This window comes from Rosa rugosa, chromosome 6, assembly GCF_958449725.1.
Source record: "Rosa rugosa chromosome 6, drRosRugo1.1, whole genome shotgun sequence".
In the NCBI taxonomy this organism is placed as follows: Eukaryota; Viridiplantae; Streptophyta; class Magnoliopsida; order Rosales; family Rosaceae; genus Rosa; species Rosa rugosa.
The window spans coordinates 53,208,874-53,233,527 of record NC_084825.1 but is presented as its reverse complement, the minus strand read 5'-3'; the positions used below and the strand labels follow the sequence as shown (position 1 = coordinate 53,233,527).

Genomic DNA, 24,654 nt, shown 5'->3' with positions numbered 1-24,654 from the left:
CTAATCTCCTTCCCCGAGCCAACTAGGTAGCTAGCTGGGACACAATCGATAAGCTGATCGAGGAGCATTTCTTTTTTCTGTCTTGAGAAAATTACATATTTTGATTAGTGAAGATAAATTCATTGTCTATTCTTGCACATTTCTCACTAAAGATAAAAGGTGATTAAGAAGAGGAAGAACCCAAAATTAAACAACCTAGGATATGCCCCAAACTTCATCTAATATATTTAGGATATGCCCGAATCACCAACAATCTACACTTCCCTATTTCAGTTTTGTTTTGCTAGGTTTCGTCAACAGTCTACTCCCCTTGGTGCTTCACAAGGCAACTGGTTAGCTAGCAAATTAAATCAATTATGTAGGGTGATGAACTATAGATACATTTAACTAATGAATGATTTTAGTTAAAGTTAGTATTATGAAGAAAAACCATTCGCGTCTTATATACATTCATGACAGGACACGCATTGCTTTATATACAAAGATAAACAATAAAAATTAGAGAAAAATTATGTCCAAACTCAAAACTAATTGGACATAAATATCTTGAGTCGAGCATTGACTTTTCCTGTGCTAGACAAAAACCAATTTCACGTGTATCATGAAGTTTGGTTTTTTCCGACTCGTAATTTTTATAAGGATGACCATTCCTCATCCACTACCTAGCTATGGGCTATAGAGGAAAGAGTTGGTAGGGTTGAGATATACATTAACAACCCAAATTTGGTTTTGTTGGTATATTGCAAGTTGTTAACAACAAATATCATGGAAAACGATGTGAATGATAACGGAAGCAAAAGAAAAAGACCAAGACTGCTGAGAACCGTAATTGTCTGACAATACGTGCGAGGACCTATCTTCTTTCTTTAATTTTGCTCTTTAATTTCGTACCACTCGGTTACGATAATAATTCACACTACTTTACTGTATGAACCACTGATCACTCACCAAAAACAAAATAAAAGGAATCAATGATATGAAAAAGAAAACTTTACCAAATGAAGTGGATTCTGAGCTTATATCTAACAAATTTGCATGTCAATATATAATGTGTGGCGCTATTGATTCACACTTATACTTGATGGAGTATAGTTCTTCTCAATCTTTGTTTCGAAGGCGATTCAGTTGCTGCAAAATTGAGGATCGTTATAGAAAACCGCTTTAGTTTTGAGTTATGGCTAACCCTGAGGTAGCTCTAATTGTAGAGCACTCGGAAGAAGAGAAATCTCAGAGGTCAGTTCTTCACCTAACTTGAAGATTTTGCACGTTACTTCTTGTAGATCATTGTATCAAATAATATACTCAATTTACTTACGAGTTCAACTTCTTGTTCATTGTGTGATTTTCAGATCGGTTACTAATGGAGGAGATACAAGAACAACTGGAGGAAACTCCGACTCGATCCACCCCCCCGGCTGTTTCTCCTTTAACAAAATATTCAATCTAAAAGGGAAGTTCCTTCCGATGTGGAACAACATATTTGTAGCATCTTGTGTGTTTGCTGTCTCCTTTGATCCTTTGTTCTTCTACACTCCAGTCATAAACGGGAAGAACAAGTGTGTATATTTTGACACAAGGTTGAAGGCCATAGCCCTTGTCTTAAGGTTACTCACAGATCACTTCTACATTGCGGACATTATTATGCGAATTTTGATTAGTATACTTAAAACCAAGTCATCCAAGGCTTCTGGGGTGACCACACAAGCGGAAGCTCCTAATTCGAAAGGGAAGAATGTTTTTGCAATAGCTAAGAGGGCTTGGGAGAAAGCTAATACATCATACATCCTGATTGACATTTTAGCTATTCTTCCCATACCCCAGGTAATCAAGAGAAGTCTTTTATGGAGTTATATTGCTTAATTTCCCTCTCTTTCTAGTTGCTTGAACCTATGCTTGCCATTTGCAGGTGGGAATGTTCGTTTTCTTTTCGAAAATGAAGGGTCCGGTATGTTCGAAAGAAAGGAGGCTTTTCGACATTCTTATTTTGCTCCAATTTGTCCCACGCGTTCTTCCTGTTTACTTATTGTGCAGAGAACGTAAGAAAACTCTTAATAAAGCAAGCATGTGGACTAAAGGTGTTTTCAATTTCTTTCTATACATCCTTGCAAGTCATGTAAGTACTAGTTTTTCTTAATTAATGATCCTAGTTATATTTCTTTCATATTATCCATATACATGCAAATGTCTTTGCAGTTCAATTGTTAAGTAACTTTTTGATTTTTAGGTACTCGGAGCTCTTTGGTACTTTTTTGCCATTCAACGAGAGATGGATTGTTGGCATTTTGTTTGCCAACGTCACAAGGGATGTCAACCTGGTGCCTTTAGTTGTAGTGAACCACGAAATAGATTGAGAACTATCCCATCGTTAGACAAAGAATGTCCGATAAACCTATCGGAAGAAACGAAAGGAAGGCCCTTTAATTTTGGTATATTTGCTGATGCGCTTGACTACGGCCTAGTGCAGTCGACTGATTTTCCTCAAAAATTCTTGAATTGTTTCTGGTGGGGGCTGCGAAATCTGAGGTTTGATAATCTTACTTTTTCTGTGCTTTGTTTACATATCTTCATGACCCATAGATGTTCTTATATACTAATTGCTGCATTTTTTATTAATTGTGCAGCTCTCTTGGTCAAAACCTCCAAACAAGTACCTATGCATGGGAAAACCTCTTTGCTGTGTTTATTTCCATTATAGGCTTGCTATTGTTTATATATCTCATCGGAAATTTGCAGGTTGGTGTCTAGTTAATGATATCTTAATGCTCATATAGTACATAGAAATGCATATTAGTACTATGTATTTAATGAACTAAACCTATGCTACTTTACTGTTGTTGTGGAATATTGTAGACATATTTGCAGTTTGCAACTACAAGATCAGAGAAGATTAGACGGAAGATGAAAACGAAAAATTTAGAGGTTGATTTGTGGCTATCTAGAAAAGGACTGCCTAGCAATTTGAAGATAGTGATAATGCAATTCATACAACAAAAACTTGAACAGAACAATGATGTTCAAGTTGAGAACATCCTCTCTGTTCTTCCTTCAGCACATAGTAAATATATCTTGCGCTATCTTCGTTTGGCTACACTTAAGAAAGTAAGCATTTTCCTTTATGAATTTAATAGTGAAAGACTATAGGCCTAGCCTAGTTAAGTGGTTAACAACTAAAGTTTTTCTTGAACTTAGGTGCCAATGCTTCAAACTATGGGGGTAAGACTGCTGAAAGCAATCTGTGAGCACCTCGAGCCGGTGGACTATCCTGAGGACAGTTGCATTATTCAAGAGGGAGAGCCACTCCATAAGATGATTTTCATCACACATGGCACAGTACACACCTACAAGACCAATGGTAAAGGTGGAAAAATTGGTTCCGAGTTTCTTGAGAAAGGGGACTTCTATGGATCAGAAGAGCTTCTCAATTGGGCATCAAAGTTTAGCTCTTACAAGGACTTACCAATCTCAACCAGAATGGTTAAGCCTGTCACTAAAGTCGAAGCCTTTGTACTGAGCACAGACGACTTGAAGAGTATAGCCATTAAGTACTGGTGGAATTTCACCAAGAAGAAGGATCTAAGGGATTTCGACCAGTCTCTGTTGGAGGAGTATGCAGTATCTTCCATAGAAAAAGAAATTCGTCGCCGCAGGCAAGGGAAAAAGAAGCATACAATAAGGTCTCTCAATAAGCTGGCTACTGATCAGGGTAGTGCTAGCCAGAAGTTGCAAAAGGTCATCAGTAAGGTCATGAGGGATCAGCTACCTTCACCAGTTGGTGCTCTAGGTGGCAGGTAACTAGCTGGCTAAGTTAGGCTTCTAAATATTATTCTAGCTAGATTAATTCTTGAACAAGAACCGAGATGTTTCAAGGTCAAGTGTAATTAACAAAATAACAAGTCCCTAATCAGAACAAAGTACTTCGCTTTTGAAGTTGGAGAGCTATTGATTCCGAGTTTTAAGGTCACTATGAAGTGCAAATTAAAAGCAATAACATAAGCTCTCCAAGTTACAATGGGTATTGTAGCACCTCGAATGCATAAGCGGAGAGGGGAGCTACCGTCTCCGGTTCATTCTCCATAAGGCAAGCTAGCTCGTTTGGTTTATTAGTATTCTAAATTAATTCATTCTTGGACAGCACTACTATATATATAGTGGACACAACTCGTTGGGCTGCATAAGCACCTACCCTATCGCTCACTCAACTCAAGGGCTTGGATTGGGCCATTTAAACTTAGGTTTCATGTATTCATATTCCAACCCATATATAGTTTATGGGTAAATGATTAAACAGAAACCCACGTACATCCAAACCTTTATTAATTACCCAGTCTCCTAGAATCCAGACTTCAAAGTTCTGAAAGCCTGCTCCAGATTCTGCGTTTCTATCTTCTTTTTCCTTTTTGTTTTCTTTGGTCAAAATTTTACATGAAATCCTTGAAAGTGTTATCATTAATTGATAAAGTAATTTGGGTTTCACCACTAAAATTAATTAACAATCATATTATAAAAATTAGCCCTATAATAATTATAAATTACCCCTAGTAAAAATTGGCGAGTGGTCAAGGACCTCATCTCCTTCCCCAAGTCCAAACCTCAGGGCTTCGTCACAAGCCAACTAGGTAGCTAGCTAGGACACAATCGATAAGCTGATCGAGGAGCATTTCTTTTTTCTGTCTTGAGGGAATTGATGAGCAAATTTCATATTGTGATTCGTGAAGACAAATTCATTGTCTATTGTTCCCATTTCTCACTAAAGATAAAAGGTTATTAAGAAGAGGAAGAACCCAAAATTAAAAATCTAGGATATATGCCCCAAAGTTCATCTAATACATTTAGGATATGCCCCCAATCACCAACAGTCTACACTTCCCTATTTCAGTTTTGTTTTGATAGGTTTCGTCAACAGGCTACTCCCCTTGGTGCTTCACAAGGCAACTAGCTAGCGAGCAAATTAAATCAATTATGTAGGGCGATGAACTAGAGATACATTTGAACAAATGAATGATTTTAGTTAAAGTTAGTGTTATGAAATTCATGACAGAACATGCATTGCTTTATATACAAAGATAAACAATAAAAATTAGAGAAAAATATGTCCATACACGAAACTAATTGGAATAAATATCTTGAGTTGACCATTGACTTTTTATTTGGCCAGACAAAAACCAATTTCACGTGTATCATGAACTTTGGTTTTTTCCAACTCGTACTTTTTATAAGGATGACCATTCCTCATCGGCTCATCCACTAGCTATAGGCTACAGAGGAAATAGTTGGTAGGGTTTAGATATATTAACATTTGGTTTGTTGGTATAGTGTCAGTGGTAACAACAAATATCATAGAAAACGATGTGCATGATAATGGAAGCGAAGACTAAGACCCATAATTGTTGGACAATACGTGGGACTCTGGGAGGACCTATCTTCTTAATTTCTTTAATTTCGCTCTTTAACTTCATACCACTCGGTCACGATAATAATTCATACAACTTTACTTTAGAATCATTGATCACTCACCAAAAACAAAATAAAAGGAATCATTGATACCAAAAAGAGAACTTTACCAAATGAAGTCAATTCTGAATTTCTAAGTTTATACCAAACAAATATTCTTGTGGCGCTATTGATTCACTCTTATACTTGATCAAGTATATATAGTTGTTTCTCAATTTTCGTTTCGAAGGCGATTCAGTTGCTGCAAAATTGAGGATCGTTATAGAAAAACGATTCAGTTTTCAGTCATGGCCAACATTAATGAAGTAGCTAACAATGAAGTAGCTCTAAATGTAAAGCAGGAGGAAGAGAAAACTCAGAGGTCAGTCGTTTTTCACCCAACTTTAAGATTATGCATTTTCTTCTCGTAGATCATTGTATCACACAAAAAACTTGATTTATACTGATGAGTGTAACTTGTGGTTGGTTATTGATGAACATAGCAAGTTAGAGACTACTGCAGCAGCGAAATCTACCCTAAAAGATGGAGGAGATGCAAGAGATACAAGAAAAATTAAGAGACGGTTATCCTTTAACACAATTTTCGATCCAAAAGGGAAGTTCCTTCTGACGTGGAACAACATATTTGTAGTATCTTGTGTGTTTGCTGTCTCCTTTGATCCTTTGTTCTTCTACATTCCGATCATTAACCAGAAGCGGAAGTGTCTATATTTTGACACAAGGTTGAAGGCCATAGCCCTCATCTTGAGGTTACTCACAGATCAATTCTACATTGCGGACATTATTATGCGAATTTTGATTAGTATACTTAAAACCAAGTCATCCAAGGACTCTGGGGAGACCAAAACACAAGCGGAAGCTCGTAATTCGAAAGGGAATATAACAGATGAGACTGTTTTTGCAATAGCTAAGAAGGCTTGGGAGAAAGTTAATAGATCATACATCCTCATTGACATTTTAGCTATTCTTCCCATACCCCAGGTAATCAAGAGAAGCCTTAATTTTATGGAGTAATATTGCTTAATTTCCCTCTCTTTCTAGTTGCGTGAACCTATGATTGCCATTTGTAGGTGGGAATGTTCGTTTTCTTTTCGAAAATGAAGGGTCCGCGATTTTCGATAGAAAGGAAGCTTTTCGACACAATTATTTTGTTCCAATTTGTCCCACGCGTTCTTCCCGTTTACTTATTGTGCAGAGAACGTAAGAAAACTCTTAATAAAGCAGGCATGTGGACAAAAGGTGTTTTCAATTTCTTTCTATACATCCTTGCAAGTCATGTAAGTCCTAGTTTTTCTTAATTAATGATCCTAGCTAGTTATATTTCTTTCATATTTTCCAAATCCAATTGTGTTTGAAGTACAATTGTAAGTAATTTTTTGGTTTTCAGGCACTTGGAGCTCTTTGGTACTTATTTGCTATTCAACGGGAGATGGATTGTTGGCATTATGTTTGCCAACGTCACAAGGGATGTCAACCTAGTACCTTTAGTTGTAGTGAACGACGAGATAGATTGAGAACTATCCCATCGTTAGACAAAGAATGTCCAATAAACCTACCGGAAGAAATGAAAGGAAATGCTTTTAATTTTGGTATATTTGCTGATGCGCTTGACTCCGGCCTAGTGCAGTCGACTGATTTTCCTAAAAAATTCTTGAATTGTTTCTGGTGGGGGCTGCGAAATCTGAGGTTTGATAATATTGCTTGTTCTGTGCTTTGTTTACATATCTTCATGACCCGTGAGATGTTGTTCTTATATACTAATTGCTGCATTTGTTATTAATTGTGCAGCTCTCTTGGTCAAAACCTCCATACAAGTACCTATGCATGGGAAAACCTCTTTGCTGTGTTTATTTCCATTATAGGCTTGCTATTGTTTATATATCTCATCGGAAATTTGCAGGTTGGTGTCTAGTTGATGATATCTTAATGCTCATATAGTACAAAGAAATGCATTTTAGTACTATATATTTAATGAACTAAACCTATGCTGCTTTACTTTTGTTGTGGAATATTGTAGACATATTTGCAGTTTGCAACTACAAGATCAGAGAAGATTAGACGGAAGATGAAAACGAAAAATTTAGAGGTTGATTTGTGGTTATTTAGAAAAGGACTGCCTAGCAATTTGAAGGAAGTGATAATGCAATTCATACAAAAAAAACTTGAACAGAACAATGATGTTCAAGTTGAGAACATCCTCTCTGTTCTTCCTTCAGCACATAGTAAATATATCAAGCGGTATCTTCGGTTGGCTACACTCAAGAAAGTAAGCATTAATTTGCTTTGTGAATTTAATAGTGGAAAGACTATAGGCCTAGCCATAGTTAAGTAGTTAACAACTAAAGTTTTTCTTGAACTTAGGTGCCAATGCTTCAAACTAAGGGGGAAAGTCTGCAGAAAGCACTCTGTCAGCACCTCGAGCGGGTGGACTATCCTGAGGACCGTTGCATTATTAAAGACGGAGAGCGACTCAATAAGATGATTTTCATCACACATGGCACTGTACAGACCTACAAGACCAATGATAAGGGTGGAAAATTTGGTTCCAAGTTTCTTGAGAAAGGGGACTTCTATGGATCAGAAGAGCTTCTCAATTGGGCATCAAAGTTGAGCTTTTCCGACGACTTACCAATCTCGACCAGAATGGTTAAGACTGTTACGAAAGTCGAAGCCTTTGCGCTGAGCTCAGAAAACTTGAAGCCTGTAGCCACCAAGTACTGGTGGAATTTCACCAAGGACAAGGAGCTAAGTACTTTCAGCGAGTCTCTGCTGAAGGAGCTTGCAGTATCTTCCATAGAAAAGGAAATCCATCGCCGCAGGCAAGCGAAAAAGAAGCAAACAATAAGTTCTCTCCATAAGTTGGCTACTAATCAGGGTGGTGCTAGCAAGAAGTGGCAACGGGTCATGACCTTACTGATGAGGGATCAGATACCTTCACCGGTTGGTGCTCTAGCTAGCGACAAGTAACTAAGCCAAATAAGTTACGTTTTTAAGTATTATTCTAGCCAAGATCCAAGATATGTGTGTGTGTGTATATAGTTCAAGGTCAAGTGTATTTAACAAGTCCCTAATCAGAACAAAGTACGTCGCTTTGGAGAGCTTTGATTTTGAGTAGTGCAAAAAGCAATAACACAAGGTCCCCAAGCTACGATGGGTATTCTTTGCAGTTTGCAGCAACCCGGGAGGGGTAATTTGGTCAATTGCAAAAGAGACTGGACCCATGGATTTCAAGTAGCCCAGGGTAGTAAATTTCAGAGCCCAGATGTCGAGACAAGCAGCCCAGCAGCTATTTAACCCATGCACTGTGGTTTACATTCACCTCCATGTGTTGCATACAGTCTCAGCTCCTATGACGGAAGCAAGAGGACGACATGATGAGTCATGACAACTCCTTACGATTAGGGTTTTAATTTACACAACATTATGGGTCAGTAAACACAAAAGTCTAATTTAGTTTGTGTTTATTTTGTATTGATCGACATGAGGCCTGAGAGAAAATTAGAATGGGGTTTCGGGCACTACACCAAAAACGGTCTTTTACGGCCCACAATGTGTGCCGTAAAAGGGTATTTAAGGCGCACAAAGGCAGGCTGTAAATGCCGGAGCCGTAAAAGACGTACCTCATTTACGGCACACTAAAATGCGCCGTTAAAGTGCATCTAAGAACGCCATGAAAGTGATATTGGAAATGTCACTCATGTTATTTACGTCACATGTTGCACGCCGTAAAAGACTTGATTGCGTTCCCATTTAAGGCGTATAATGTGTGCCGTAAAAGTGTGATTGAGTTCCCATTTAAGGCGCAACTTGCACGCCGTAAAAACAGTTTTTTTTAATAAAAAAAAATTATATTTCTACCAATTTCACATTTGTATCACCATATCCATATGACAAATTAGATGTAAGAGAAACATTTCAATCAGATTATCATTATAAGTAATTTCATTTACAAAATGACAATTAAAAATGTACAAGTAGCAGTACTCATTACGTCAATCAATCAAACTCTAACTCTACAAGTTCAATTCACATATCAGTTTCATATCAGCAAACAGATCAAGGACTACCACCCTCCCTGCAGGAACATAATGTAAAAGTGTCTGGAAAGAAGTATGTTCCATTGTTAATGACAACAGATAAATAAAAGGGAACAATATACCCAAAACAAAAATTGTAAATATAACCTTCATTTGTGCAGGCCTCCAGAATGGATCATGTGAAAATAACCACCCCTGCAGAATTAGTCATTAGCATACCAAAACATAGTAAAGTCCAGTAACTTTCCAGCAACTCTACAAGTAACTAAGAAGAGTCCCCTGCAAATAGATGATGCTTCAGTATCTTGCTAGTTTCCCACTTTCCGAGTTGGTATGTAATATTAAGAAGAGTTATATTAACAAAATGTCTTTTCTTACCTGGTCATGTAGCACTTTGCACACTTGAAAATTGAAAACTTCCAACTGGTGGAATTAGTATTGATTTGCAGATGTCCAAGTAAGAATATTTATTTAACTGCATACGTTGACAAGGTTAAGAAATCAGTAACATAGTCTGTTCATGTTTCCATTATCTTTATGGTCAAATATTAGCCAGAAAACACACCTCTTCTATAGTTGTATCTTTCTTTACACCACGGAAATGCTTTGCAGCAGAGCACAACTATAATCTGTGGTAAAGCAAATGAGGAAATATATCAACACTTGTTAAATGCAAGTACAAGGACTAAATTTACAAAACTAAACTTATAAAGCTTGACATAGAGCCAAGGAATATTAGCTAGCAATTAATTTAACGGGACCTTGCAGACTGAGCTAAAGCAATGACCAATAATTTATAGCTTGCCAATATGTTCAATTGATGGCTTGAAACTAGTGAAACTATCAAAGAGGAGTTAAAATATGCCAGCTATACAATAGTACTACCGAATACAATACTTGCATGAGAGTTACCTGTTGATGTTGAGGAAGACATTGTATGGTATCCACTACTGGTGACTTGAATGTCTTTGACAAAGCAACAGCCATGTGATCAATTCTCACCTGCATCCAGTGGCAAAACTTGTAAGCAAAAATATAATATGAACAATGACATGGTTGTATGCAGGAAAATTCTACAAAATGTTAACGTATGACATGCATACAATTGCCTTAAAAGTGGTAATTTGAGTCCTCAAAATAGTAATATTAGTCCTCAAAGTGGTAACATGAGTCCTTAAAGTGATAAATTTTCTTAGTTACCACATGAGTCCTCAAAATAGTAATATTAGTCCTCAAAGTGGTAACATGAGTCCTTAAAGTGGTAAATTTTCTTAGTTTACCACATGAGTCCTCAAAATAGTAATATTAGTCCTCAAAGTGGTAACATGAGTCCTTAAAGTGGTAAAAATAGTTGATGTATGAGAAATGTTAACATACTATAGCTTTACCCGGTGTATGCATTATCAGACTTCTGGCGCTTTTAATCGAGTCTCTTAGTACTAATAATACCCTGGAGTTAGAGTGAAGCAAATCTAGGTCTGAAATTTTCAAACTAATCATAAAACTTGAAATTTATACCAGGTGTCTGAATGCGCCAGCCCCTTGAAATGTATAACAGTATAAATAAGCAAATAGTATGAAACTATGAATAAACTTACACACTGTACGTGAATAAATTCAGTTTTATAAGAGGTAATCCGAAAACAAAAACTTAATTTCAATTTATTACCAATACACTCTTCTACTCATTACATCATACTCAGAGCGAAACTTGGAGTAGGTTCTCTACATCCAAAGTACCAAAAATCAAAATAAGTACAGAAAACAACAACAAAATTATGTAAATAGCAACTAAATAATTTTAATACTTTCTTACCTTATCAACATTAGACACCTGGTAGGTCTGGATAGTGACTCCAGTGTCACTTCCTCTAGAGCCAAACCAATCGTTAGAGATTTTTTTTTCTTTTTTTTTCAAGTTGAATCGCTAATCTCAAATGTTGCATTTCATGAAAAACCTCCAAATGTAACACACAAGTATCCAGAAGCACAGCGAATTCACTAGATCTCAAGCAAACGAAATTCAAATTAGCATTAAACCACACTGCATAGTCTTCAGCTCAATTAGGATCCAAATCACAGAGAAACTCAGGAATCCTCAAAATCGAACTAAAGGAAAGCAATATCAGATCATTTTGTTGTTACCTTTGGCAACACTCTTATATATTTTTGTTGATTACAAAAAAAAAATCTTAAAGTCAAACAAATTTGCAAATAATAAAAGAGTGAACGGGTGTCCAAAATTGCAGATAACAGTTATAATATCAGAATAAAAAAAAACAAAAATAGGATGATGGCTGGCTTTCAGGTATATCTTAAATTTCTAAAGGAAGGACAGAGCTGCACATCAATCAAAAACCAAAGATAAGAGAAATGAATCTGTGAAGATGGTTCATCAACCCTCCTATACTATATGTGATGGTGTAAAAGACACAGATAATAACATTGGACCTAACTAAACAACCATGATGGTTCAATATAGGATAATGAATCCTTTCAAGTTCTGCAGATTATCTATGATTCTCATCTGTACCTTCTAACACAAATAATGACCTAAAGAAAAAGGTGAATTTGTTGTAAGTATCAATCTGAAAGTAGATGAGTATGATGAGAAAAATGAAGAATAAGCCAGACCCTTTCGATAATTAATTAGGTCAAACAGCCATCACACAGTAGCAGATGAATGAATATCGATGGAGAAAGACATTGACAGAGACACCAAGGCAGAGAGACAGGCCAACCCATAATTCATACGAAATGTTATTCTAATGAAGACAATAATGTGAAGACAACAGCAATATCCAAACACCCTACATCTTCTTCCATGTTTTCCTTGATTATATATATTAAGATGAAATCGAAATTAAACTCATCGATCATCTCTAGGATATTTACAGTAGCAAACTCCTAAATCATCATCATCACTATCTTTTGCAGATGGACAACTGGGTTATAGTTTCTGGTAATTATTCAATTCAACCCAGACCCAATTCAATTCAACCCAGACCCAAATGTAACACACAAGTATCTAGAAGCACAGCGAATTCACTAGATCTCAAGCAAACGAAATTCAAATTAGCATTAAACCACACTGCATAGTCTTCAGCTCAATTAGGATCCAAATCACAGAGAAACTCAGGAATCCTCAAAATCGAACTAAAGGAAAGCAATATCAGATCATTTTATCAAATTATCAAAGCATTTTGAAGCAGAATTTGATCGTAGGAATCGATTTACAAGGAGCAACAACAAGTAAAGCAAGCAAACGAGAAATTGAGATCGGTGAACATACATGGAATTGGAATAGGATTCGCGACTTCCATTGTGGCTTGCTCCGATTCTTCCACTGAGCTCCTGAGGAAAACCAGAACTAAATTAAAGAAATCACAACATGTCACTGAACAAATTGAAAGTTTGAAACTATTTGTAATACCCCGAAAAATCCAAATTAAATTCCGTGGATTTTTTAGAAATGATTTCACGATAGTGGGAGCGAGTACGAGGCTCGGAGAAGTTGTGGAATTAGTTCGAACGATTAATTTTCGAAAACGAACGTTATTTAGGGGCTCGCGAAAGTTGACTTTTTATACGTTCAAAATTTGGGAAAACTTCCTTCATGAAAGTTGTAGAGCTTGTCGATACGATCTTGTGCATATGTGGAACGCAATATTCGGAGTTCGTATGAATACGTTATGAATATTTGAAAATTGAGATTTTTCTATAAATAGTCAAAAAATCGAAATTCTGTCATTAAGGACAGAAAAATTGGTTTTTTGCGGAACAGCCCCCGGTTCTCTCTCTCTCTCGCTCGAAAACCCTTCCCAGGCCGGCCGACCCGCTGACCCGACCCGGCCCCATCTCTCTCCTCCGGCGTTCTCCGGCCACGACCCGGCACTCACTATGATCGCCGCAAGCCGCCCAGCTGCCTGGTGCCCTCCGCTTGCCCCGCCGTCGTCGCCAAAGCTGGATCGAAGGAGCCCAGCCGTGCGAAACCGACCCGACCGGAGAACCAGTTTTCCGGCGTCTCCTCGGCCGATCCTTCCTATTTTCGTGATCTCCTCCTCCCCCTGATCATCCTCATATCCTCCTTGCACGACGATTTTGAGTGTAGAGTGAAGGATCACGAATTGAAAATTCGACGTCCCTGATTCAATCTGGAAATCTGATCAGACGGCCCAGATTAATCCAACTTCCAAGCATGATCTAGGACGATCTAGGCCGAACCAGACTTAGCTCCAGGTATGAAAGTTGATCACCCTTTTATTTTGAAGAAGTTTGTAGTTGACGACTTTTGCATCGGAGGTGGTTGACCCGGCGTTGACTGCCGCCGTTGACCACCGGTTGACCAGTAGCTTGTGGCGGCGCGTGGTGGCGCGTCCAGCCATATTTTGGTGTTTTGTTTTCAGTTTATTCATCTACGCATCGATACGGTCGTTTGGATATATTATAAGGTCATTTGGAGAAAGTTGATGCATGCTAGGGTTTCGGTTTTTATGCATTACTTTCGGTTTACGATCTGCGAAGATCTGACCGTCGGTTTTGCTTCAAATTTTAATATGTTGATCGTATGACTGTCCCGATGACTTTGTGTGGTCACGGGCGAAGATCCGACCGTTGGATCTTCGTATAATTGAGAAATGGTGATTCGGAATGCGATTCGTGAGAATCCGACCGTCAGATTTTCGTATAATTTTGTGGAGATGTTTGTAAGGACGATTCAGGAAGATCGGACCGTTGGATCTTCGTGATAATTTTGGAGGATGATCCTGAGGGCGATCCGTGAGGATCCGACCGTTGGATCATCGTATAATTTCGATCCGACCGTTGGATCATCATTAAATTAGAATCTGACTGTTGGATTGTCGTTTGAGTATGTTTTTGAGTTGTTGGCTAAGTTAAGGTCATGTTTGATTAGGTGATTGACGGTCTCCCTTGGGTGAGCGGTTTCGGTGTGTATTGTGTTGAATTGAAGACGCAGCGGGAATATCGAGGTGAGTAAATCGCACATGGTTCATTCACGAACCGAAATTCGGTGATTTTATTTAATTGGGAAATTGTGGAAATTGTTTTATGAAAATAAATATTTGTTTTAAATTATATGGACTTGATCGACTACGGTCCATAGGTAAGTAAAATGTATTTAAACTATAAAAATGAATTTCCTGATTTTAATGCATGTGAACTATAGTTGGTATTAGTGGTCATTCTTGTGTGGGTGACTACGTATATATATATTTACGTGGAATATATATTGGATGTGTGGTATTTGGTGAAGTGTGGAATTGATGCGATTGATTTACAATTCGAGCATTACTCTCTAGAAGATATAATTTATCTTATAGGTTGAGTTGAGTGTGATAAAGAGTAATTGAGTAAAGTGCTATAGTTGAGTCGTTGAGATGAGTTAAATGAGGAGTCGAGTGATTTGAGGCAAATATTTTCGTAAGGGTGAACCTTGGTCAAGGTGACACTCTACGATTCAGTTAGAGCTTTAGTCTGTCTGCCTTTGTACTGCTTGGGGGATAACCTTGAGTTATCGTATGCCCTTGAGTACACTATACTGCTAGGGGGATAACCTTGAGTTATCGTATGCCCTTGAGTACATCATACTGCTTGGGGGATAAATGAGTTATCATATGCCCTTGGGTATGACATACTGAATGGGGTGATTAATATAATTAATCATAAGCCTGTAAGTATGATATACTGAATGGGGTGATTAATATAATTAATCATAAGCCTGTAAGTATAATATACTGCATGGGATGATTTATATAAATAAATCATAAGCCTGTGAGTATATATTGAGTAAGAAGTTGTTTGTTTTTGAGTAGTCATTGTGAGATGTGAGTTGATTGATGCTTGAAGTGACGTTGTACACTTCAATTATTATGCAAAGAAAATACTTGAGTTGAATTTATGCTTGAGTTGATTTGGTTACTTTAAATCGTGCAATCCTTTCGTTTACTCATACGAGCTTTGCAAAAAGCTTACCGGGTTTGTATTGTTGCAATCCCGGTACACTATTCAAACGGTGTAGCGGGTAATCCTACAGGTCAGGAAAATCAGAAAGGTGATCGAGCTGCGTAGAGTAGCTGCATTTGTGTGAATCTGACTTTCTTTTGTGAGGTGTGTTATGCTCATTGAGCTACATTTATAATTTGGTGAGAGTGTGCTGTAATAAACAAATTTGAGATTTGGTTTATGTAATATCGAGCGATGTGAGGTGTGGTTGTTTTGAGAAAAAAATTCAGGTTGTATTTATGTGAGTTGTATTAATTCATGTTTCGGATTTGAATTTGTTATTCAAAATCCGGGGCGTGACACTATTACCCACAAAACTAAAATTGCTCATCTGCAACTATAAGCACAATCATATTGTTTCATATCTAAATGGTATAGAATTGGAAGGAGATCGTGATTTACCCTCAACTGATGGAAACCCGATGAATGAATGTAATCTAGTTTGGGTTTGCTCCGCTCTTGATCTCAGAAGCGAACAAGATAAGAACCCGGCCAGCCAAGAGATTCAAGGTTGGATCAAAGTCGATCATTTGTAATATGGGGTGAAAATGATCGAGAACGATCGAGTATGAGACTGACCGGCGAGTTCATCCCTAGATCTGAGACAACCCTAAAAAAAAGATCCCAATTTGGTGTACCCATTAGGCCTTTACCAACAATAGTAGAGAAGATGAGAAGGATTACCAATATGTGCTGAGAGAATTTGTTTCTTGAGCTCCTCTGATATGCAGGACGTGAGGGGGGGGGGGGGGGGGCGAGAGAGAGACCTTCTTACGGAATAGACATAGAGGGAAGAGATGGAAAATTGAGAGAGAAAAGTTTTGTTTTATGAAATGAAAAAAAAAAAAAAGAATTATAAAGTGTAGGGGGAAGAGATGGGGGGAAATAAAAACTTTGGTAAAAATTTCGCGCCTTATACTTTTACGGCACACATTAATGTATGCTGTAAAAGGCTATATTAAAAACCACATTAACGGCACACATTCTTGCAGGCTGTAAAAGATAACACTATTACGGCGTGTATCTAATGCATGCCATAAAAGACCAAATAAAATTGACATTAACGGCGTGCATCAATGCATGCCATAAAAGACTAAATAAAAATTGACATTAACGGCGTGCATCAATGCATGCCATAAAAGACCAAATAAAAATGGACATTACCGGCGTGCATCAATGCATGCCATAAAAGACCAAATAAAAATGGACATTAACGGCGTGCATCAATGCATGCCATAAAAGATCAAATGAAAATTGACATTAACGGCGTGCATCTAATGCACGCCGTAAAAGACTATACCAGAAAGGGTATTCACGGCATGCCGTGAAAGTGCGCCGTAAATGTATGTCTATTACGGCACTCATTGATGCACGCCGTAAAATGTGCGCGGTAAAAGAGTCATTTTCTTGTAGTGGGGATAAGGTATATGTATGCCTCCAGCTATTATATACCGAGTTAAAATTGTATGACAGCTATGGAGTCCTTGGAGTTCTATCGACTTTGAATCCCAGAAAGAAATAACAAAGACCAAATGAAGATGTAGCGTATGATTCTTTTTCATTTCATCAAAAGTTCAGTTTCTTCATGGATGTATTTGAACATCATCTTTATTCCCACTAGTAAAATGGGTCTAGTTGTTGATCTCAGAGCTTCAGGCCTGCAAGGAAGTGAATACCATGATATCGGCACTAGAACAGTTTAGAATATTTGAGTTACTTTGGGCATAATGGCTTGTTTTTGTTTTTGAGCTCCTTTTAGCATGGTGGTGAATTGTGACTTCCATGATTTACTAGTGACTTGATCATGAATGGGGAATGTTATAGTCTTGGCTTTGTTACAGCAGTGAACTTTTCTTTTTGTTTTAAGTTGTCTACGCATCTAAGCAGCTTGAAATGCTTAAATTGCTTGGGACGTTGCTTGAGTTGCATGATGCTCAGTCCATTTTGCTTGGTTGCTCCCGTCTTCATGCATGAACTTTTTTTTTTTTCCAACAAAGTGAATGTTGTGCTTGAAGTTTCTTTTCACTTCTTCTGTATGCTTGAAAGACTTATTTTCAAATTAAGATTGTAAATTTTGCATGTGTGTGCCTGATATGAATATGCTTGAGATCCGTCAGTAATCTAATAGTTCTTCTTTTCTTCAAGATTGTTTGTTGCCGGTCGACTTTGGTGTGTGGATCTGGAAGGGTACTCTTGAGTGATGCAATAGATATGGTAAAAGCCTGATTATAAGAGTGCAAATGCTTGATGTATTGATTCTGGTTTAAATCAGTACGCTTGAGTTATGCAACAGATCGAAATGGTATGGTATGACTGATTATGGAAAGTAGATTTGCTTGAGGTGTTGTCAAGATTTGGATTTTTACAACGATATAATTTGGTGCTGGTTTTGTTATGTAAAGGGAATGATTTTGCCTGATTTGAATATTTTTTTTGCTTTCAGATGGGATCAGCTCGATGCATGGATATGAGGCTCAAAAGTTTGGATGGATGAGCTGCTGTTAAAGGTAATTAACAGAAACTAACTCATCATCCTCCAAGTGTAGTAGTTTGATTAAAAGAACAAGATTTGACTTTGCTCTGCATGTTTTCCGGCAATGAATATCACTTGGGAAGTGTGAAGCGCTTGTGCTTATGGCATAAGCTTGCTTGCATCACTTTGAACTTTGTTGCTGTATTGCTTGACTGTATCTGGCGGTGTTGTGACAGCAAAAACATGGATAGTTTGAAGAAAATTGTCATCCTGCCATGGAATAAGAGCATGATTTTTTTTTAAAAGCATAAAGCATTGCTATGCAGTGGAGGGAGCCATGGTTAAATCATAGCATTTTTTTTTAAATTCACTAAGCAAAGCCCCCAAGCATTCTTACATGATGCTTGAAATTACTTTTGAAAAAAAGATGATAGCTTTGAGGTTGAGTATACTGAGCTGATTTAGGCCTGGGATTAGCACAAATAAGGACTGATATTTTGTCTTCCATGTTGTTTGTAAGGTTTATGAAAAATCTAGTAAATAGGCTCGAAATGCTTGAAAAATGGCTAAACAAAAGTAAGGTAGTTTTGTGGTGCTAGTGATTGTGATGCTTGTAGGGTGTTTATATATTGCTCTTAGCAGTGGTAGCTAATCAAGATTCAGCGTGACATATGTTCAGCAAGGAAGAAGTTAGCTGCTGGAATCATGGCCTAGTTCCTAGGCAGAAGGTTCAGACCTTATCAGATATGGAAGAAATGCATCTACTGGTGATGAGGTTTTTTGTGGTGGCTTGTTTGGTTTTGTTGAAGCCTCAAGGTGAGATGGCTTTTTATAGATTGAGTAATAGGACTCTTAATTTGTTCACTCCATATTGAAGTTTGAATAATGAGTGAATAAATTTGATTTTGACAGCTTTCATGATCCTTGTTACAAGAACTCATGGATTGAAGTCTCATAGTCAATACGATAAGCAACAAGCTTGTGTTTCAATGAGTATTGGCATGTTCATCAAGAGAGCTCCCATTGAATGCATCTGATATACATTGTCAATGGTAAAGCATGACTGGTTTGAAGCGAGCATGGAAAAATTCTGGAGTAAAATGCTGCTGTTAAGGAAGCTGAGGTGAAACACAGCCTAGTCCCCAATGAAGTCGCCAAAAATGTAAGGGCACTTTTGATCAGGGTTGTACGGCAGTGATATTCATGGGTAAGGACCCAAAACTTTGCCCCTTTATCTGAGTTAGCGAAGACAAGGCCCAGCAAACTTTGAAGGACCTGAGAATCCTAGGAAGCTTGTTGTTGTGTTCTTCCCGGCAGCTCCTTGTATATGCACTGCAGTGAATTGATTATTTCAAAAGAGGCTTGGCAAGATGCATGTGGCGTGGGAGCTAGAAAAGCATGATTTGTAGTGAAGATGAGAGATTTGCAGCAGCCATGAAAGCTTGGATTCGGATTGTGGTTGATGAGTTTTGGATTGGAAATGGGTTTTTAGGATAGTTGTTGGAGGAAACTGCTTGGTTTTGTTTCTTTGTTTGCCTACATGTTTCTGGGATAAGTATTGGGGAATTGCTTGGGTTTGCTTTGCATGTGGGTTTCTTTGGGGTTGCTTCTGAATGCCCCCTTCACAATAGTAAGAACTCTTAATTTATAGGAGAGTTGATGTGTGATGCAGCATTAAGCTTGATGCCTTGTCTTTGGCGTGTAGCTGTAATCATAATCCCAAAAATCCTGCTAATGGGATTACCTTTCCAGGATTCCCACTGCTCAAATCTGCTATTGGGACTGCAATCCCAGGATTTCTGCTGCGCTACTAGGATTTTGTTATGTTGCTGCGATCAAGATTTTGGACGTGGTGAGTTTAAGATGGTTTCAATGGGCTTTGGGTGAGAGGATTGTTTCAATGGGCTTTGGGTTTCTTATCTTGTTGGTTGGCTTTATCCCCATTAATGAGATATTGGGCTTGAATTGTGCTATCTCTCTTCTTCACCTTGCCCATGTTGAGAATTGGGCTGCTGGCTTGAATTTTGGTCCCAAGTCCAAAATTATCAGCATGCCTAAAACTCGCGATGGACATCATACTTTCTGTAACCTTCCACACCACACCCATTATTATAAGCCCCAAGTGCATGAATGTGGCTTGGGTCCACGTGCGTGGTGTGATGTTTGCGGGTGTAATTTGCCTCGAAATATGAATTGGGCTTAAGGCATGAATTAGGCTTGTTAGCTGGATTTTTGGGTGTCAACAATCACTATTGATTAATTCTCAACAATCTTTTAAAGATTAGTCAAATTAGCGAGCTACTTGCAAAATCAATGTTGTTTTCTATATAATTAACTTGAACTTTTTATAGTTGTTGATTTGTCAGCTTCATCACGTAGCTAGCAATAATCCGCAACTAGCAGAAGATAATGTCGATTAATACTGTATAGTCATTGAGAATCGTTCTCCATCCGTATTATTGATTTCATTTTCTATAAAAATATAGGAGTAATGCTAAATTCTGTATATGCTAAACCAACATCAATATAAAATTACTATTAAGGCTACTATTATTATCAACAGTGGGTTGACTTTGAAAGGACGTACATGTTATCCTAACTTAACAAGGTCTAAACTAGAAAGAGATCGAGGATGAGCGTGAATGCAAGACAGCTAAGTGTATGGACTGATCGACTTCAACCCCCAGAATGAAAAACAAAGACTAGATTTTAACATTTTCTATCTTCAATTATTGTTGTAATTTTCCAGTTCAAGTTAGATATATATAGTATAAATATCTGTACATGATGACAGTCCATAAGTACAATTGAAGCCTCTGTATTCCATTGCGTTTTCCAGCGTCATCTCTGTTCTTCTGCTTTTCTTCATTTTTCATAGAACTCTTTCATGGCATCAAGGGCCAGGTTCTGATCGGGACCAGACTTCATCATCAAAGTACCATAGTTTATAGGCTCTAGATCCTGATAAGCATCTCGCTGTGTTCGTTGTGGTGCTAAGCAATGGTTTTCGATGCTTTTGCTGCTGTCTAATCAAGATTCCATTCAAGCTCTCATCTCGCGCTGTGAGATTTTGGTGCTTTCAAGAGGTTGGATGCTAAATTTTGGTTCAGTCATTTCGTCGAACACATCATCTGCATCTTATATTTTCTTCAAGAGTTGGAGTTTTTCTTGAATTGATCTTCTTCGAGTTCAAGGATTTGATCATTCTATGTTCCTCTGGTTTTTGTGCGCTCGAATTTTGAATTTTGCATATGAAATCCCACGAAGGGTGTTGAATATACTTGTTATACTTGGTGGAACCTCTGATATTTGCTTTGCTAATCATATAAATATCTCGCGAAGGATTATCTCTACATCTTTGTATGTTTGAAGACGTAAATCCCACAAGGGGTCATATATACATCATTGTTGTTTACTCTGGTCTATAATCTAGAATTTAGCTTGAGCAGAATTTTATTCTTGGGGGAATGAGAAACAAAGTTGAAAAAGAAGAACTGAATTGTGAAGGTCGGTGAGTCTCTGTCAGGTTCTTTTACAATTCTGTGCTGCCTTACATCATGGATAACAGTACTGTGTTACAAAATTGCCTACTGTCCAATTTCTACAATCTAATCACAGTTCGATTAGACAACTCTAACTATGTAACTTGGAGATTTATGGTAGAGACAATGTTTGTAGGTTGTGGCTCATTAGATATATCGATGGATCATTCCCTCGTCCACCACAACACCTTATTACAGAATAAGGTGGGGTTATGTCTGATATGACAAAGGAGTACATGGACTGGGTGCAAAATGATTCTGCCGTTATGTCTATACTTGCAGCTACTCTGTCTAATGATGTTCTTTCCTTTATTGTTGGAAGTAAGACTTCTAGGGAAATTTGGTGTCGACTTAAGGAGAAATATGCTAGTGCATCGGCGTATAACATAATGACTTTGAAGACCTCCTTATACAACATCCAAAAAGGCTCAGACTCTATTGACAGGTATTTACTTCGAGTTAAGTTACTATGTGATCAGCTTGCTACTGTAGGAATTTATCTGGCGGATGAGGATATAATAGTCTCAGTTCTTCATGGTTTGCCAGCAGAGTTTGCTGCCATAAAAACTATAATAAGAATCAAAACACTTAGATCCTCTGTTTCAATGGAAGAATTGAGATCTCTTTTGTTAATTGCTGAAGATGAGATTAATCAAACTGTGATGTCCATGTCTTTGTCCTCCAAGACTGCTATGGCTGCATTTGGTGATACTTCCAGAGCTCAAGCTACTAATGCTACATGTGTCTCTAGTGATATGATGTTTACAAGTAGTATTGCTTTTCCTACTTCTGAGTATATGATGAGAAGAGCATCTTCTAATGACTTAAATTGTGGTTCCATGGTGATTGAAAATGAGAGTGCTAAGCAATTGGTTACAGAAGAATGTGTTAAAAAAGAAGAAGCAGAAGTTGCAAGTTTTGTTGTCAAAGAAAAGTCTGATGATAACTCAACTTCTGATTCCACTGTGGCTGAAAGTCAGAGTGTTGAGCAACTGATTACAGAAGATTGTGCTTATGAAGACATTCAAATTCCTCAAGATTCGAAGAAGAAACAAGCTCGAGAAGACTCTTATTCAGATAAAGAGGAGCAATTGAACTCTCAAGAACATGTTTTTCTGGATGAGAAAGTTGCTTCTAATAAAGATAAGTTTCTACAAGAAAAGAAATCTACTTCTTTTGTTTTAATAGAATCTACTTCTGATTCTGTTTCAGGTTCTTTTTGTTCGATCCCTGAGCTTTCATTTATGAGTCCTCTTATGAGTTCTCTTGGCAACAAAAGTGATAATGCAACCAACTTAAGAACAGAAGCTCAGGCACCTTTTATGACATCTGAGCAGGTTCAAGAGTACAATATCAAGGAAAGCAAACATTTGTTGCAAAGTCAACAAGGAGTGAAAAGCAAAGGAATGATGAATTGCCATTTTACAAATGCAAAAAAATCGAATCTGGTTTATCTCTTGATAATGCTTTCAGGAGGAAATATCACCAAGATTTTCATGATCAAGGTGTAAGAGGTGAACAACACGATGATTATGATTACAAGCCTCAATCTCTACTTGGAGCTTATCTGATACAAGGCTCTTGACAGCTGTTATCCACTCCTTCATATCAAACTAAACTACATTATAGGCAGGCCTAAGTCCTTTGAAGCTATGTCAATCACTGCCGCTCATTGATCCTGGTTGAAACCAATATTATAGATTCTTGTATTGCTGAAGTCTTTAGCCCTTTTCTAATGCAATCTGATGGTAGCTTCTCTCCCATCAGCTTGAGGGAGGGTGTTAAGGGTAAAACTGTAATTTTCCAATTCAAGTTAGATATATATAGTATAAATATTTGTACATGATGACAGTCCATAAGTACAATTGAAGCCTCTGTATTCCATTGTGTTTTCCAGCGTCATCTCTGTTCTTCTGCTTTTCTTCATTTTTCATAGAACTCTTTCACGAGCAACGAACTGCAAGAATATTGAACATAAGTACTCCACACCTTGGTTTGATACGAAAGCCTTAAAATTCCACCAAGGCACCAAGGCATAGCAAGAAGTTAAAGAAGTGGTTGTTGTAATGTTTTTTTGAGTTCTTTTATTTTTTTTTCCGGTCAGAGGTCGTTGCTTAAGTTTGAAGTAACACATTGCAGATTCATATTGTCAAGTAAGCCAAACTTTACCATGTTCATCCTTCCAAGCAAGAGTTATTGATCATATATTATAGATATAGTTATGTGGTGAGTTTGGACTTCCGTCTAATTTCAATAGGATTTTTTCGTGCACGTGGGTCCTTAGCTAATACCAGCTACCGACACAAACACCTGTACAAATTCCGTTAGATTTCACATTTTCACCTATTAATTGAGTATCCAGAGGTTTTTTAATTTGTGTTCAATATATAGAGAATGTCAATTAACACCTCCATCGTTCGCTCCCTTGGCCTACTTTAGCTAGATTTATCCTCTATTAGTTATGTGGAAGTTTTCATTACATGTACAAATGCTTAGTTTGTCCAAAGAGTTCAAATATTTAAATTAAATAAACTTTATTTTGGATTTAAAATTAATGTTAATGCATTTTAATATTTCAAAATGCTCACTCGATCTTCTCATACTCCCTAAAAAAAAAAAGGAGAAGAAGTAGAAGAACAAGAAGGAAAATCCACATACCGATCGACTTTTCTCATTACATATTATGTCTATTCTCTTCAATATAGATCCAAATCCTCTTTTTGGCTCTTTCCAGCCTTATTTATCCTTGACTTCTAATCTCAACTGTTAATTCAAAATTGGACGGCCAGAAATAACCCACATCAGCATTTGATTTTTAATTCCCCAAAAATTGGGCTAACGACATTTTCTTTATTTTCTATCTGCTAACACCTTCCTTCTGTATAGCCTTTTCGATTACACTTTCTTCCAAAGTTTTAATCTTGCAGAATATGAGTTTTCAACAATCATTAGGCTACACATACAGATTTCTTCGCAACCCATATCAAATCCAAATATCCAATCCAAGAGGTGAGCCACTAGAGAAATACCTATGCGTTGCTTTAAACCGGGATCCCAATTAAAAGTCCTTTTACATCCGAAGCCAAATTGAAGAAATTGAAGCTGCAATACCAAACCAATTGGTAAA

The 24,654-nt window shown here is 37.5% G+C and overlaps 2 protein-coding genes and 1 long non-coding RNA gene across 4 annotated transcripts; 2 read left to right on the top strand and 1 right to left on the bottom strand.

Annotated features, from left to right (window-relative positions):
* The first annotated feature begins 1,174 nt into the window (after nt 1-1,174).
* Nucleotides 1,175-3,961, top strand: LOC133717013 (cyclic nucleotide-gated ion channel 1-like). The gene is made up of 7 exons (XM_062143638.1): nt 1,175-1,233; nt 1,350-1,821; nt 1,907-2,113; nt 2,225-2,523; nt 2,622-2,733; nt 2,851-3,099; nt 3,190-3,961. The coding sequence occupies exons 1-7, from the start codon at nt 1,175-1,177 to the stop codon at nt 3,790-3,792; spliced, it is 2,001 nt and encodes a 666-aa protein (XP_061999622.1). The 3' UTR covers nt 3,793-3,961.
* A 1,519-nt stretch (nt 3,962-5,480) lies between these two features.
* On the top strand, nt 5,481-8,926 carry LOC133717506 (cyclic nucleotide-gated ion channel 1-like). The gene is made up of 7 exons (XM_062144222.1): nt 5,481-5,812; nt 5,934-6,432; nt 6,522-6,728; nt 6,839-7,137; nt 7,240-7,351; nt 7,469-7,717; nt 7,813-8,926. The coding sequence occupies exons 1-7, from the start codon at nt 5,739-5,741 to the stop codon at nt 8,416-8,418; spliced, it is 2,046 nt and encodes a 681-aa protein (XP_062000206.1). The 5' UTR covers nt 5,481-5,738; the 3' UTR covers nt 8,419-8,926.
* Nucleotides 8,927-9,069: 143 nt separating this feature from the next.
* Nucleotides 9,070-16,208, bottom strand: LOC133717507 (uncharacterized). 2 transcript variants are annotated; one of them, XR_009849677.1, is made up of 7 exons: nt 15,915-16,208; nt 12,781-12,842; nt 11,305-11,489; nt 10,401-10,490; nt 10,054-10,117; nt 9,867-9,963; nt 9,070-9,767 (listed from the first exon to the last, which is right to left on the bottom strand). It is a non-coding gene; the product is annotated as an uncharacterized LOC133717507 (long non-coding RNA). The 2 variants fall into 2 exon arrangements; XR_009849678.1 differs by having other exon boundaries at nt 9,070-9,683.
* Nucleotides 16,209-24,654: the final 8,446 nt, after the last annotated feature.

Coding starts and splice junctions, on each gene's coding strand:
- LOC133717013 (XM_062143638.1), top strand. CDS start 1,175: ATGGCTAACCCTGAGGTAGCTCTAATTGTAGAGCACTCGGAAGAAGAG. Junction 1,234..1,349: donor GAAGAAGAGAAATCTCAGAG/GTCAGTTCTTCA, acceptor TGTGATTTTCAG/ATCGGTTACTAATGGAGGAG. Junction 2,524..2,621: donor TGGGGGCTGCGAAATCTGAG/GTTTGATAATCT, acceptor TTAATTGTGCAG/CTCTCTTGGTCAAAACCTCC.
- LOC133717506 (XM_062144222.1), top strand. CDS start 5,739: ATGGCCAACATTAATGAAGTAGCTAACAATGAAGTAGCTCTAAATGTA. Junction 6,433..6,521: donor CTATTCTTCCCATACCCCAG/GTAATCAAGAGA, acceptor TGCCATTTGTAG/GTGGGAATGTTCGTTTTCTT. Junction 7,352..7,468: donor ATCTCATCGGAAATTTGCAG/GTTGGTGTCTAG, acceptor GGAATATTGTAG/ACATATTTGCAGTTTGCAAC.